Source organism: Sardina pilchardus, chromosome 21 (genome assembly GCF_963854185.1).
Source record: "Sardina pilchardus chromosome 21, fSarPil1.1, whole genome shotgun sequence".
Lineage (NCBI taxonomy): Eukaryota > Metazoa > Chordata > Actinopteri > Clupeiformes > Clupeidae > Sardina > Sardina pilchardus.
The window spans coordinates 29582939-29597640 of NC_085014.1; the positions used below are offsets into that span (position 1 = coordinate 29582939).

The 14702-nt window shown below is 38.8% G+C and overlaps 1 protein-coding gene across 1 annotated transcript in view; it reads left to right on the forward strand.

Moving 5' to 3' along the window:
* The window catches only part of uvssa (UV-stimulated scaffold protein A), a 37022-nt gene extending 22538 nt beyond the window's left edge, over window positions 1-14484 (forward strand). Inside the window, exons 9-14 of the mRNA XM_062524765.1 lie at window positions 3689-3893; window positions 4565-4702; window positions 5425-5608; window positions 5771-5882; window positions 12222-12414; window positions 12874-14484. Of these exons, the coding sequence (XP_062380749.1) occupies window positions 3689-3893; window positions 4565-4702; window positions 5425-5608; window positions 5771-5882; window positions 12222-12414; window positions 12874-12967 (926 nt within the window). The 3' untranslated portion in view covers window positions 12968-14484. The remainder of the gene's footprint in view (window positions 1-3688; window positions 3894-4564; window positions 4703-5424; window positions 5609-5770; window positions 5883-12221; window positions 12415-12873) is intronic.
* The last annotated feature ends 218 nt before the right edge of the window (window positions 14485-14702 follow it).

Here is a 14702-nt window from a genome sequence, read left to right on the forward strand (position 1 = left end):
GCAAAATGGAGCCAGTGTCACCTTCCCAATGTTGGCCTAACCACTGTGGTAGTCTGGGCCAGTGGCAGAAATATTCCCAAAACACAAATACAACAAAATAACCACCAAAAAACTATATTATGCATTTACAAAATGCAACGTTTGAACACCCATATTGGTGGTGTTGTAGTTTATTGCATCTACATTTGTATGTGATTACTCATATTTCAAGCTGTATTTCTCCTGCCCCTCAGTTGTGACTTTTTACAAACTGGCCCCTATTACAAACTAATTGGATAGCCCTGCTATAGAGGGAAAAGGCAGAGAGGTAGAGGGAGTTGAATGACAGGACAGGGAGAGAAGGAAAGAGGGAGAGTTGAAAGAGACAGAGGGAGAGGGTAGAAGAGGAGTTGTACGGCGTGACACATGAAAAGTCCACGACAGCGCTATGCTATAGCAGCATAACTAAGGCATGGTGGATGTTAGTCAGCACCAGCACAGGTGTGGTCAGTAGCCACCATGGGACGCATGACTGGGGCACCAGTCACACAAGCCCACAGCAGAGGTGGTCCGTTCCAATAAGACCCTGAGATAGTCGAAGTTCCACACTGCACCATACCTAACTATAGGAAGCACTAAAGAGGTATGTTTTAAGTATAGACTTAAAAATAGGGAGGGTGTCTGCTAATCGAATTGAGGGAGGAAGATTATTCCAGAGGAGGGGTGCACGGTAACACAAAGCTCTGTCTCCTACTGTAGTTTTTGAAATTCTTGGAATTACAAGAAGTCCAGTATTTTGTGATCGTAAAGGTGTTAGGTGGATTACAGTATATGGGACTAGAAGATCTTAAATATATTCGGGTGCCATTTATGGCTTTGTATGTTAGAAGTAGAATTTTGAAGTCACTGCAACTTTTAACAGGTAACCAGTGTAGAGATGCTAGGATGGGGGAAATATGTTCATATTTTTTGGTCTTAGTAAGTGTGCGAGCAGCTGCGTTCTGTATAAGCGGTAAGCTTTTTAGACAGGTATTATTGCAGCCAGCTTATAGTGCATTACAATAGTCTAACCTGGAAGTGACAAAAGCGTGGATTAATTTTTCAGCGTCTGGTAAGGATAAGGACTTGCTTATCTTTGAAATGTTCCTTAAATGGAAAAATTACGTTTTTGTGATGTGATTATTAAGTAAAAGTTCTTGATAACTCCTAGATTTGTAATACTTGTGGATGAGGTCGGTGAGAGATCACTATATGTAACCTGTGATGTGGATAGAATGTCCCTAATCTTTTTAGGACCTAAAACCATAACTTTTGTTTTATCTGAGTTCATAGCAGGAAGTTATTAGTCATCTAAATTTGTATGTCTCTTAAGTTTGGCTAACGGGGTGGGTTCGTTGGGCTTTATGGAAATGTATAATTATGTATCATCTGCATAAGAATGGAAATTAATGCCATGTTTTCTAATTACAGAACCTACTGTAGGGGAAGCATATAAATAGAAAATACAGGGGCCCAAGTATACTGAGCCTTGAGGCACTCCATATTTTATCATAGTCTGGGTGGATGGTTATTATGGACCTGTACAAATTGTTGGCAGTTAGTAAGGTATGATCTAAACCAAGCAAGTGCAGAGTCTTTGAAGCCTATGGAATGTTCAAGCCTGTGAAGTAGTATGTCATGATCTATGGTGTCAAAAGCAGCGCTGAGGTCAAGGAGGACTAGTATTGATTAGGGATGCACGATAATATCGGCTCGGTATCGGCCGATAAGAGCTTTAAAACTTAATTATCGGCATCTGCAGATATGAACATTTCTGCCGATATACCTGGCCGATAACGTGACGTGCAAATGATGCGCATGCAGAGTTATAGCTGTCTAGTGTGATTAAATGTCTGTGTATTTGTCATGTTGTGTCAAGAATGTGTCATTGTAAACAACACAGTTTAAGGAAACTGTAGTTGTTCAAGTTCAAAGAGGTAGCCTAACATGCGTGTGCACAAGGCATCCCCTCCCCTAGAAGCTATCCTGTGGGTGTGCGTCTTTTTTCTCACACGTATGCGCAGCAGTGCCATAAACAGCGAGACATGGCTGCTAGTTTAAGTGATGCTATTGTAACACATAATAGGCTTGTAATATCAAGTTGATTTGCTCACTTGCATCTCTTAAATGTGTGTTGCTAACCTATCTAGGCTATGGGATTTAGGTAATTTGAAATAATTTATCAGTTTTCATGAGTGAATGTCTATTTCTAAAATGATAGGCTACAAGTTTTTAATGTCCCATATCTACAGCAAGTACCCTATCATAATAACAGATTAATTATAGTACCCGAGAGACTTTTCAATAATTAAAAAGCAGAGGTGTATATATATCGGTATCGGCATCGGCAATCGGCCAAAATTAGCTTGTAAATATCGGCATATCGGATATCGGCTAAAATTCATAGCGTGCATCCCTAGTATTGATGCATATCCGTTATCAGCAGCAATGAGGAGGTCATTAAAAACTTTAACTAAGGCTGATTCGGTACTGTGGTGGGCTCTAAAGCCAGATTGGTACAGTTCTTAAATTTTGTTCATATAATGCATGAAGCGGGCAGGCTGTATCTATGGAACGCCCATGGTTTTCATTCATCAATTATTTGGGACATACTTAGACATGAAATTTGTAGAAATTAACATTCTGTCTTGTTCTAATAACTGAACAAACTGAAAAATATTGCAGGAAAAGATGACATTGCTATGTATTACTACTGTATGTGTATGATGTGTTTCTGAAGCTGCTTTCACACATTTAGAAGGGTTATTATTTTGCCCCAGTGCAAAGTCTGGATTATGTCTGAGGAAGCCCATGTGTGAATAGAGCTGGTATTTGTCTGGAGAATTCACACAGAGCAAGAGGGTGCATTGAAGACTCTCCTCACCTTTTAAGCTGCTTTATTCTGCATGTTGTATCTGAAACAAATGCATTCAAAGTTAAGCTTCATGTGTCACTCCAAATTGTATCATGTCTAGTCCCAATGGTCAAAACTAAGGCCACATCTACAGTACAGTGTATTTGTTTGAATCCGAAAAGCTTTTGTCACAGTTCGGCCTTGCGTCCACATACTGTAACACCATTGTATCCGAGCTCCTAAAACACGTGCTGTATTTGTTTTAAGGGAGCCATTGTGTATGATTGTGGACAACTGTATCACAGAACCATCTGAAACAGATGAAGTACAAGTCCATGTCCCCTTCCCTGATTTGTTGTGCTGGTGGTATGTGACAATGGCCATGTGCTCCTTTTCCAGAAGTAAACATAAAGGTGAAGGGTGAATGACCCTCTGAACCCTGACGGTGAGATTTGCGTATCAATGGTAATAATGTGGATGCACAATGGATCTACTTCGAAACTGGCACGTTTTTTTGTGAAGGCGGAACAGACTTGTGCGCCAGTATAAAATGTGCACCCACACATTTTGTCCACATCTTTTTGGCACGGCAATGATACATTTTAAGCTTTCGCTTTTGTGTCGGTAGCCAGCCCATATTGTTTTATCATGACAATGCCATGGTGGCATAAATCATGACTGGTGTGTTCAGTATCTATATTTTTTTCATACCATTGTTTGTTTCATTTTTTTTTTCTTATGTTCAATCCCCATATTCACTGATTAGAACGAGTTATTCTTCTCTTGAGCTAATTCTTTCATTCCCTTTATTTATAGGTCTGGAACCACTCATCTCTCCCTCAGGGTTGGCGGTGAAACAAAAGCCTCCAAAACAGCTGGCTACCAAGCATGTTCCCTTGACTTCCCCTTTAAGTACTTTACGTTCTAAAATGAAGGCCTGTGAGGAAGAACAGGACCCCACCAGTGCTGCTGCAACCTTACGGATCCTGAGGCAACGACTCCCATCCACTGTGACAAAAGAGTAAGTAACGTCACTGCAAAGACTGCTAACCAAGTGTTATTAGTCTTACATTATCATCAAAACTCAAATTTGACTGCCAAATATGTTAAGCAAGTTTGTCTTTTTTTTCTTACATATTTTTGGGGGACTTTAATCAGACAGGACAGTTGGGAGAGTGACTGGAAGCGTGCGGGAGAGAGAGATAGGGTGGGATCGGGATCGGGAAATGACCCGGGCTGGACTTAAACTTGTGTCCCCATGGGACATGGACCCATTGTGGTATGGGTGCTGTAGTCAATAGTGCCACAGTGCACAGGTCCTTAGAATTGGGCCACTTAAAAGTGCTTTTCTGATTCATGTCCTGCACTTGCTTTGATAAAGTATAGATCAATTGGTATTATTAAAGATGCAGTCCGCGATTCTGGCTAAAAGTTGGTGTTTGAATGTCAGTCAATTTATCAGTCAAGTTACACGACTCACTTTTGTCCTCCTGAAGCAACTGGTAAATGGTGTGGTCCAAAACATTGTCCTTCTTTTTTTATTTTTATGAATGCACTCATGAAACTAACAGCTACAGAACTGCAGAAATGTTCTGATTTTGACAAGTGCTTTGGATTTGAATTGCAGACAGCAGTACGTGAGACCAAAAGGCAGTAGTATTTGATGGGTCATCTGTGTTCTCTCTGTGATAGTTGTGGTGCATCAGGCAGCAGTGTGTCACCCAAAGAGGCTACTGAAGTCGGAGAAGAAAAGGAAGTCCCTGTTGTGCCTTTTGGTATAGACCTCTACTATTGGGGGAAGGAGCAACCTACTGCTGGGAAGATTATCAAGTATGACGTTATGTAAACATGAAACCATGCATGAAAAAGCATATATTGACTACACTAAAATTAAACTTCATACACATACTGTAGCACAACAACACAGCCAACAACATAGCTCGATCACACGCCTCAGTTGAAAGCATTGACGGAGATGCTTCTCATTCACTTTCATACGCCAACGTCGTGCGTTGCAGAGCTAAATTGTGGGATTGAAACCTTGCATTGCCATCAAAAGTTGAAAAATGTTAAAAAAAAAAATGCAAAACTTTTCTAGTGGCAACACAAGCACCAGAAATAGTGGCTGTGCTATCCGAAGATGGCTCTCATCTGTCTTTGCAAATAAAAGTAATTTCTTTGGCTGTTGTATGCTTGAATTTTGTAAAAGTTTGCGAGAAATAGACACTGTACACTCTAAAAATGTTCTTATTGTAATCCCAAAACACGTTTAAAATGATGTGTGAGTGAATTATCTAATGTTAGCAAGGTAGAGCTAACTACTCTCCACTGCCAGCTAGCAATGGTGACTGGTTGTTGACCTGTCAATCTCGCTCCAACGCATACACTCCCCTGAACTTCGGGAAAACCCATTGGCAAGCTTTGAAACGTGTGACCGAGCTGCAAGGGTTGGTAGCCTAATATGTTTTGTGTTTGTAAGAAATTGAGTAGCATTCAAGCACTAATTCACTTTCTCCTAACCTCTGCATGTTTCATTTAAATTAATTTCTCAGATACTCCTCACAACATCAGTTCTGGGTACCCAATGAAAGAGAAGAAGAAGTTGTGAACGAAGAGCTTTCTGCCCAAATGAAGTCGCGTTACATCACATTTGCTGGTCGCTTCCAACCAGTGCTGCATAAGTGCAAAGCTCCTATGTCTAATGGTGGTCTTTGTGAACGTCAGGATCGCGTTAAAGTAAGCTTTCTACTAGTATCAGTAACTCAATTTTGCATAGTCATAGAGAAAGGCCTGTAGAACTCCTTTGCATGGGACTTTTTAAAGTAATCTTTCAATTTTGGCTGGAGTATACAGTTGAATGGAAACGTCTCTAAAAATATCTGTGATTGCATTTCCCAGTGTCCTTTCCATGGAAAAATTATTTCACGAGATGATTTAGGAAGGCCAACTAATCCAGAGGATGCAGAACGTCTGGAAAAAGAGAAGAGAAAGCTTCAAGAGGAGCAACCTGGTAAGTGAACACATTTTAGCAATCCCGTGTGACCTTATGTTTTGAACTTGGTTGTCTTGTTTCAAGTTTCAAATGTATTGTAATTTACTCATGAATAGTAATTTGTTAGCATAATATTATGCTAGTCTATATTTACAGGCTAATGTAGGTCGATTCCCGCCCTGTGGTCCTTTCCAGATCTCACTCCTACTCTCTCTCCCATTCACTTCCAGTTACTTCTCACTTTCACTGTCAGTAAAGGCATAAAAAGCCCCAAAAATATACTTAAAAAACGTGGACTTTCTCATTGACCTTCTGAATTCCATTTAAATCCAGAAAGAATGTCGAATTGAATGGAGAACAGCCTACAGTAAAATGATGTGTCATCACATAGTCTAACAAAGAATTGACTTCACGAAATTTCACTTTTGCTTTGAGGTTTGTTTATAAAGAGTCAAGACGTGCTTGAGGTGTGTAGATTCATAATTCAAAAACTCACTGTTGACAAAAAAAGGTTTCGCTGGCAGCTGCCTCTAATAATATCAATTTATCTATGCTAACGATTCTGTAGACTGACACCTGCAGCTTCAAACACAGTAGAGAGACTGGTGTAACAACTCCAATGTCCATTACAAACTAATCAAGAGACAGGAGAATAAACTATGCTGCTCCACAATAGTGCAGACGTCTGTGCAAATGTATGGATGACTTTGGTGAAGTTGGAAAGAAACGGACAGATTCGAGCGAAGTATGATATGGGATTATGACGTCACGTCAAGTTAAAACCGAAGATGCACAATCGGTAAGCTCCAATACTCAAAGTGGGTGATTATAATGGGGTAACAATGTAGCCTCATGGATAAGGTAATGTCGGAAAATATGCCACCGTGCACTAAATGTATTTAGAACTAGGTCTACTGTCAATATGAGCAATATGCTGTTTCACCTTGTAGAAGCACTCTACCTTAATACAGCCCTCCGGAGTGCGTAGATGGATAAGTGCTTAAGCTTAGGCAGAATGCGCGCAAGAGTTGTATGTACAGTGGAGGGGACATGTATTTGATACCATGCTAAAGTTGCCTAAAAAGAGGAATATTGACAATCGATCTTAATGCCTTAATTAAAAAAAATATTAAAAATCAAAAAGCTGAGAACAGCAATTTTCTTTGTGATTGAAGAATGTATCGTAAATAAATAAATGCTCTTCCTTAAATGCTAGGGGGAAGGAAGTATTTGACCCCTATGTTAAATTCCCATAGGAGCAGGAGGATTTTTCATATTTCAATTTCAATTTCAATTTCAATTTAATTTCACTTATAGAGTGCCAAAACATTACACATGTCTCATGGCGCTTTACAGAGTGTTAAACATTCAAAGAGAGCCCATGAGTAACAGGGGCAAGGAAGAACTCCCTAGAATTGGAGATACATATAGGAAGAGACCTCGGACAGATCCATGGCGATGGCGATGGTAGGGAAGTCATAGGGATGGGACTTCAGGTCAGGGCCAGGCACAAAGATGGCTGATTACTGGTAATGGTTTACCTCACAGGTGAGGTATAGGGGAAAGGGAAGATAAATAAAGTGTGTTAGTATTAGTCATAGTGGTTGGTATTAATAAGCATATCAATGGTGATATAAACTATATGATTTGCATTGAGCTCAATGAGCATCAAACAGGCTAATAGGCCTACTGGAAAAAGCACCATGCCAATCTCTAGCTATGATAAAAGGTGATGATGTGGGGCTATTTTAATTCAAAAGGCCAAGGGAACTTTATCAGGATGCATAATATCTTGGATCCATGAAATAGCTGGCCTTTGAAAATAAAAACATATATATAAAAAAAATCCTCCTGCTCCTATGGGAATTTAACATAGCGGTCAAATACTTTCCCCCAGCATTTGAGGAAGAACATTTATTTATTTACAATAATTCTTCAATCACAAAGAAAATTGCTGTCCTTAGCGGTTTGATTTTTAATATTTTTTTTTAATTAAGGCATTAAGATAAATTGTCAAATGATGATTTTATATTCCTCTTTTTAGGCAACTTTAGAATTCACGTAGAGTGAAATACGCATAGTTAAGCGTTTTTTTTGGAGTCGCGCACCCTTATGCGCATGGGAGAATTCCCCCCTAATGAATGCGCTATATGAATAAAGTTGACTTAGACAGGAGAGGCATATTTAGGAGCAGTGATGGGCAGTAACGCGTTAGAAGTAACGCTTTACTGTAATCAAATTACTTTTTTTCAAGTAACGAGTAAAGTAAGGGATTACAATTGCAAAAACGGTATTTAGATTACCGTTACTTTCCCAGCAAGAAGGCTGCGTTACTGCGTTACTAAACCGCGATTTTAATTGCTTTGTTAGGCTGTCTGGTGACAATCAGTATAACGGTGCAACGCATCCGACATGTGTATCAGCAAGACATTGGAGTGCGGGAGAGAGCATGACCACGCTCCATTTAATAGCCAACATGAGTTGGGGTTTTCCCTCAACTTTTCCCATAGTTCGGGGCTTGAACTTACTTTATCTTTACTGCACTTTCAGTAAAGTTCTTCTTTCTTCATTCTTCTTTCTACTTTAATTTCATTTCGACGACTTATTCTTTCGTCTATAGCTTTCACTCTGGACTGATGCTTCAAATCAAATGTCTTTTCAAATTCGAAATTGAGGTAATTGAACTTGTTTTTGTTGGACAAAAATGTTAAATTTGTACCGTCGGAGTCCTTGCGAGACAATGAGTAAAATGTCCGTAAATAATATGTAGAGCCTGTATCATCTGTGCTCTCTGTAGTCGCTTTCAGACATAACCCCTGAGTAGCCTTTGAGGTTTGCCAAACAGAGGTCCGACCCTTCGGTTAATTATACATTACAGAATCTCTGTGCGTTTGAGTGAGGGGTGGCGCAGAATATGCTGCCGCTGTCACAGGGTTTACTCTTTTTGCTTTACCACCGACAGCATGGAGGGTGAATTCAGCTCGCTCGTTTCGAATGTTGTTGCAACAATGCAGCATGTATTCTGTTACATTCACAACATCCGCAGCATCGATGCAAGATTGGAGCGTGACATACAGGCAATTTGAGCAGATTAACATTTAATTGGAACTCAGCAGTGACGCTTGTTGTTCATTTCACATAACCTGAATGAATTCACGTTCAAGTTCTTTATTTACAAATGTGTTGCATGCAGTTCATAGTTCACAGAAAAATAAACGTGTTCAATAAACACATTCTTTTTAACTCGTTTATGCACAACACTGCATTTGATTCTATTTTATATGATGGAATATCCAGAAAGAATAGGCCTAGAATTAGGCTGAAAGGCTTATTGCTTTATAGCATATTCATGTTGTGAATACACTAGAGTGTTTTTGAAAAGTAACTAAGTAAAGTGATTAGTAAAGTAACTACATTACTTTCTTGGATAAGTCATCAGTAACCAGTCAGTAACTTTTTTCAAAGTAACTTGACCAACACGGTTTAGGAGCCTGCTTAAAAGGGACTTTCTTCTGAATTTCGCTTTTGTGAAACATTAATTCATACACATACATTACACAATAGGTAGGGTATAAATCTCTACAAAATTCATTCATGACATGGGAGTGTAGACATCATACAGTGAAATGATGCCAAATTGTAGTGGGGAGATTCATGGATGAAGTAAGCAAGGAATAAACCCCAGATAATGCAGTCATGTTCTGTTTTTCTGATACTGTTAGATAACTAGCAGCTACAGTCTGTGGACAACCTTAAAACTGGCTCAGCAATATTACATGTAGGGTAATGTAACCTTGTCCTTTGTCCCCTCAACCTTGAGTACCTAATCAGTCCATGTTGTGGATAAAACACACACACACACACACACACACACACACACACACACACACACACACACACACACACACACAAATGCACATACTACATGTTGATAATATAATAATAGTTGAATTTAAAATGTTGTTTCATCATACTTAACATTAAGTAGTCTGGCTAACATGCTATGCCTTATCTTCTGTGCCTCACTCACACCTCATCGTTACAGCTGTCACTTGGGGTCAAACTGAAGTATAGTGACCCCTGAATATATATAGGCTCAAGGTTGAGCTCATGGACAGAATGAGAAAACTGTACAGGATAATTAGATTAACTCACTGGTTGTGTAGCACAGGGACCAGTGCCGCTGCAGGCAAAGCAGGTAATTGCCTAGAGCCCCAAGCTGAAAGGAGCCCCCCAAGAATGGATGTAGTTAATCTATAGCATTGACCATTGTGTGCGCGCCCATTTAAATTCTATGATCGGCATTTGCAGGAAAACTGCAGTGACACTGTTGATGGCACCCCCCTAGTGAGGGCCCAGCCTGCCAAAAGATTTGTGATTTTAGAGCACCATATGTGACTCTGCAAAGCGAAACCAGTCATTTCGGTAAAATTGACTAAATTAAGTTATTGTGCTCATGTGAACGACCATAAACTAAGCTTTCCAACGATATGTATATCGTTGGAATCATCAAGTTATTGTGCTCATGTGAACGACCATAAACTAATATCATATCATATACATATCGTTGGAATCATGATCAGCACACCTGTAATTAGTTGTCATGGTAAAGGCTTAAATTAAACCGTTGAATTTGTAGCAGGCTAACAGCAGGAATTTGGGTTTATTGTCAATAACTAACAATAGCATGCTAGTTAAGCTATACTTATGTATATATCCTACTTGTAGAAGTCTGTTTACAAAATGTAGGATGTTGCCAAAAGCTGAAAGTTTAAGTATTGTTCATGTTGTAAAAGCATTGGTATTTGAAACTGTGCTACCTGGTTTCTCAACCACTAAATAAGAAACGTATTGTTAGCTGCTTCTTCTATGCTGAATGCTTTCAAAGTGCTAAAATTAGGCTGTAAGCTGTGTCGCCTACAAAATGTAACATGCTAGGATATTATTATATATTTATATTTATATTTCCTCACCACATACAACCATTTCTTCTTTCTTTCTCAAGGTGCATTGCTTACATTATTAAAAGAAGAGTAAAAGCGAATTAGGCTCTATTTACGGTAGATACCAAGTTCATACATTTGGTTGAGAGCAAAATTACGATAATTGGTAGACTTTTTAGCAAGACCATTGTTTAAACACACCCACTGATTTGACAAAGTCAGAACATTCTTTTCCTCTAGAAACAGGTCTTGCTATAACCTCTCTGAACACTTTCAAAGTTTACAATACTCAGGTAGTTGGTTGGGACATTCGCCACACTACCACAGAAGTGTAATTATAGTTTGAGCATTGTCAGTGGTATACATGTGCTGCCTGGGGCCCTCAAAGTGCCTGTGCCTATTGCATGTTAATTATAGTGGCACTCTTTTTATGGAAATAGTTATTTTCTTTCTGGCAGTGGCAGTGAACAGACTGAATATTAAACCGCCTTTGCAGGAACATGCTGTTATATCAGGGGGAAATCAGTTTGGCATCGGTATTTGCAGATTCTCAAGTTTGTGGTATTGGTTAGGGATGGCACGATACCAATCATTATGCCTGATACAATACCATAACCTACCAAAGTCACCTGAGAATATTGTGATAATGAAAAAAGGGGGCACTCCAGTTCAAGTATCAGTGGTTCCTCCTCAATGTGAGTAAATTACTTGACCTCCTCCACCTTCTTTTGCTGGCAAGTCACTCCAGTCAATGACCCTTAACAGAAGCAGTGATCTTAAGGACAGGATTTCAGTTGGCTTTTGTTGTGGGTCTGTGTGTGTTTTCTTGCTCCTCCACGAATATGTTTGTGTGTGTGTGTGTGTGTGTGTGTGTGTGTGTGTGTGTGTGTGTGTGTGTGTGTGTGTGTAAAAGGCTTTCCCCCCACAGCTGGAGGAGACACCCAAAGCTGTTGACAGATAAAGAGACAGGGCTGCAGGGGCTTTTCAAACAGCTCATGGCAATAAGAGTTGTGCTAAAACCCTAAGGAACCTCACTTTCATTCCACACACTTCAAATGAAACCTTCAAATAGTGGAGCTTAAGTGTGATAAGGTTCCCGGACACATATAATTTAAGCCTTTCACATTAGGATCACTATACAAGGGGTTGAGCACTTGCACTAAATTAATGTGTAACTAAAACTAGTTCTTTTTTTATTCAAAGCTTAAGCTTAAACTATCTGGTCACGATCCAGAATGTTTAGTGATTAACTGGAATTCATTGTGGAGAAGAATAACTTCTGGTATTATTTCCCCTGGCTTTGTTTAATGAGAAATAGAAATGTAGTGACAGACTTCAGTCTTGTGACCTTTAGGAAAGACTAAAGATTTTTTTATACTATCCAACAAAAATATTTCCATCATGTCCTTTTTAGATTGGCGAGATCCCGAGTTGATGAGAGAGATCGAGGCAGCCACTGGAGAAGATCTTGGCTCCTCTAAAACATTTGGCAAGGGGAAGAAGGGCTCTAAAGGGAAAGGGAAAAAGAGGAAATACCCCAGCCTGACAGACCTGAAACAGAGTGTCAATACCTCACGCTCGAGGCTTGAGAAGAAAGTTTTTAACAAGTAAGTCTGTAGATGGAATCCTCCCAAAATTCTTCTGCTGTTTTTTTAGTTCTGTTACATTTTTGTGTGATGTCCTTATTGTATGTACTATATATTTTCTTAAAGTATTATCTGTTAGTCTCACATGAGACTGGTGCCTGCTGATGTGAACTGTCTGTCTGTGTAATGTTCTGTATTTTATGTACCATCATGTATCATGACGTGGATGTACAGTGCTTTTGACCAGAATTTCTCCTTGAGCGCAATTAACTAACTAACTAATTTTTACATTACATGCCCTTTTAAATTATTTTTGCTCTAATCATCATTTTTGACTTTACTTATGTATTCATTAAGCATTTTGTACGACATGAGAACCAAAATTAGGTTTGTGTCCTATAAAATACCGTTGTGAAGTTTTGACGGACACCAACCGCTAGTCCCAGATTATTGGAGTCACCATGCTTTTGTGTTTTTCAGGAGCTCCATGAGGCGTGTCACTGACGTCATGAATAAAATGGACAAAAGGAAGCATGAGAAGTTTTCCAACCAATTCAACTATGCGCTCAATTAAAATATGGACAAACACAACAGCTTTTTGTGATTGTCTTGCACTCATTGTACATATTTGCTGTACATACTGTCATAATGTTAAAGATGCATGGTGCTGTCAGTGAAGTAAGTGTTCTGGTTTGTATCTGGGATTTTTCTGCCAAGTATTTTTACACTGCCAAACATGAAAAAGTAATCATCTTAATACATGTACATTACTATGCTAATTTATTGATAATACATAAATTATTTTCCTGAGATGTCATCATCAGCAATGCTATTGTCTTATCTTTTGGTCTATTAGCTCTGAGGTCTCTGACATTGGAACACACTGTTATTACCCTTATAATTTTGTTATACAATAATATGCCGTCTGTTGCATTTTTTCCACTCAAAACGGTTTTAGCTGACTACTCCAATACTTTGAAAAGAAGTCATTTCTGTTTTAGATTAATCAGAATCCTTCCAACTCTGAGAAAAGGAATCCATAAGCCAATCATTTTAGTAGTTTTTAAGATGACGCTGAACATTTTTCCTGTGTTTTCTGTGCATGTTGGTAATTTTTGTAAGTGTTTAATGTATTTGTGTACATTTAAGGAGGGCAGGGCAGAGTAATAGTGCTATTGGAAAACTCTTAAAGAAGAGATCCTTTAGGGCAATATGATGATATATGAATTTAGCAACCACTTGTTTCCCTCAACAGAGTGATCCCTAAACTCTCTGAAGAATTACTTCATAGATCCATTGTGTCTCACGTGCCTAAAAATGTTTCTTTATGAGAAGCCTTGGATTTCCGGGTGTGAGAAAATTACATTAACACAAAGCCTAGACCATACTCAACATTAAGGGGTCTGGTGTAGCATCCACCTTCAGGAAAATTCTCTGACTGGTGTTAATGTCACTGAGAGAAACATTGTGTGGATGCCTGCTCCAATAGCTATGTTGGTGCCTTTAAATGTTTCATAGCCAAACTACAGTAGAATGAATGTTATATGTGAGTCCTCTGTGTTACCTTTTTGTTGAGAATGTTGTGTGGATAATCCTCACAAAAGATAATCTTTACCCCAACCAAAATTAATTGGTTTATCTTATTAATGTTCGAAATTAAATGGATAGATGGCATATGTATTGGTTGATTCTACATCCATTGCAATTTTTGACAGGGTCTGCATTCATCTACTAAAAGGTTTAGGAAACTCACTTTATGTTTAAACAACTGTTATGACATCTTAATCCAAAATATTTGACATGTCTTCCCTGTATGCCCTGTGTATTTTGTATATGTTCCTTTTGTGTATTTCATGTGTAGGAAATATTTAGCCTATGGAATGCTTTTGTTTACAATGGCAATAGGCCCACAACTTCTCAGGATAATATTTCCATTATAAAATGTTTATACAGTTGTAAATAAAGAAATTAAAAAATGCATATGCTCAAATACAGAAATATCCCTCTCACCTTGGACCCTAATATGGCTAATGGTATGCAGCATATTGGGTCAGACGGAGTTGGTAGTTTTCCGATAGGCCTAGGTCTCCTCTTGCTTTAAAATAAACTCACAAATGCAGGCTATCAGAAGAGAGAATGATGAAATGATGTTGCCTATTGTGTGCCGGAGTTTACGTTTAGAGCATATTCAAATGCAGTTGAATAGGTCTAACCCTACAAATCTCCGTCAAACCAAAGCTTTTGAAATGAGAAAGTAGAGAGAAAAGTTAGTTTTTTCATCCGGTCAAAGACGTAGCATGTAGGCCAAT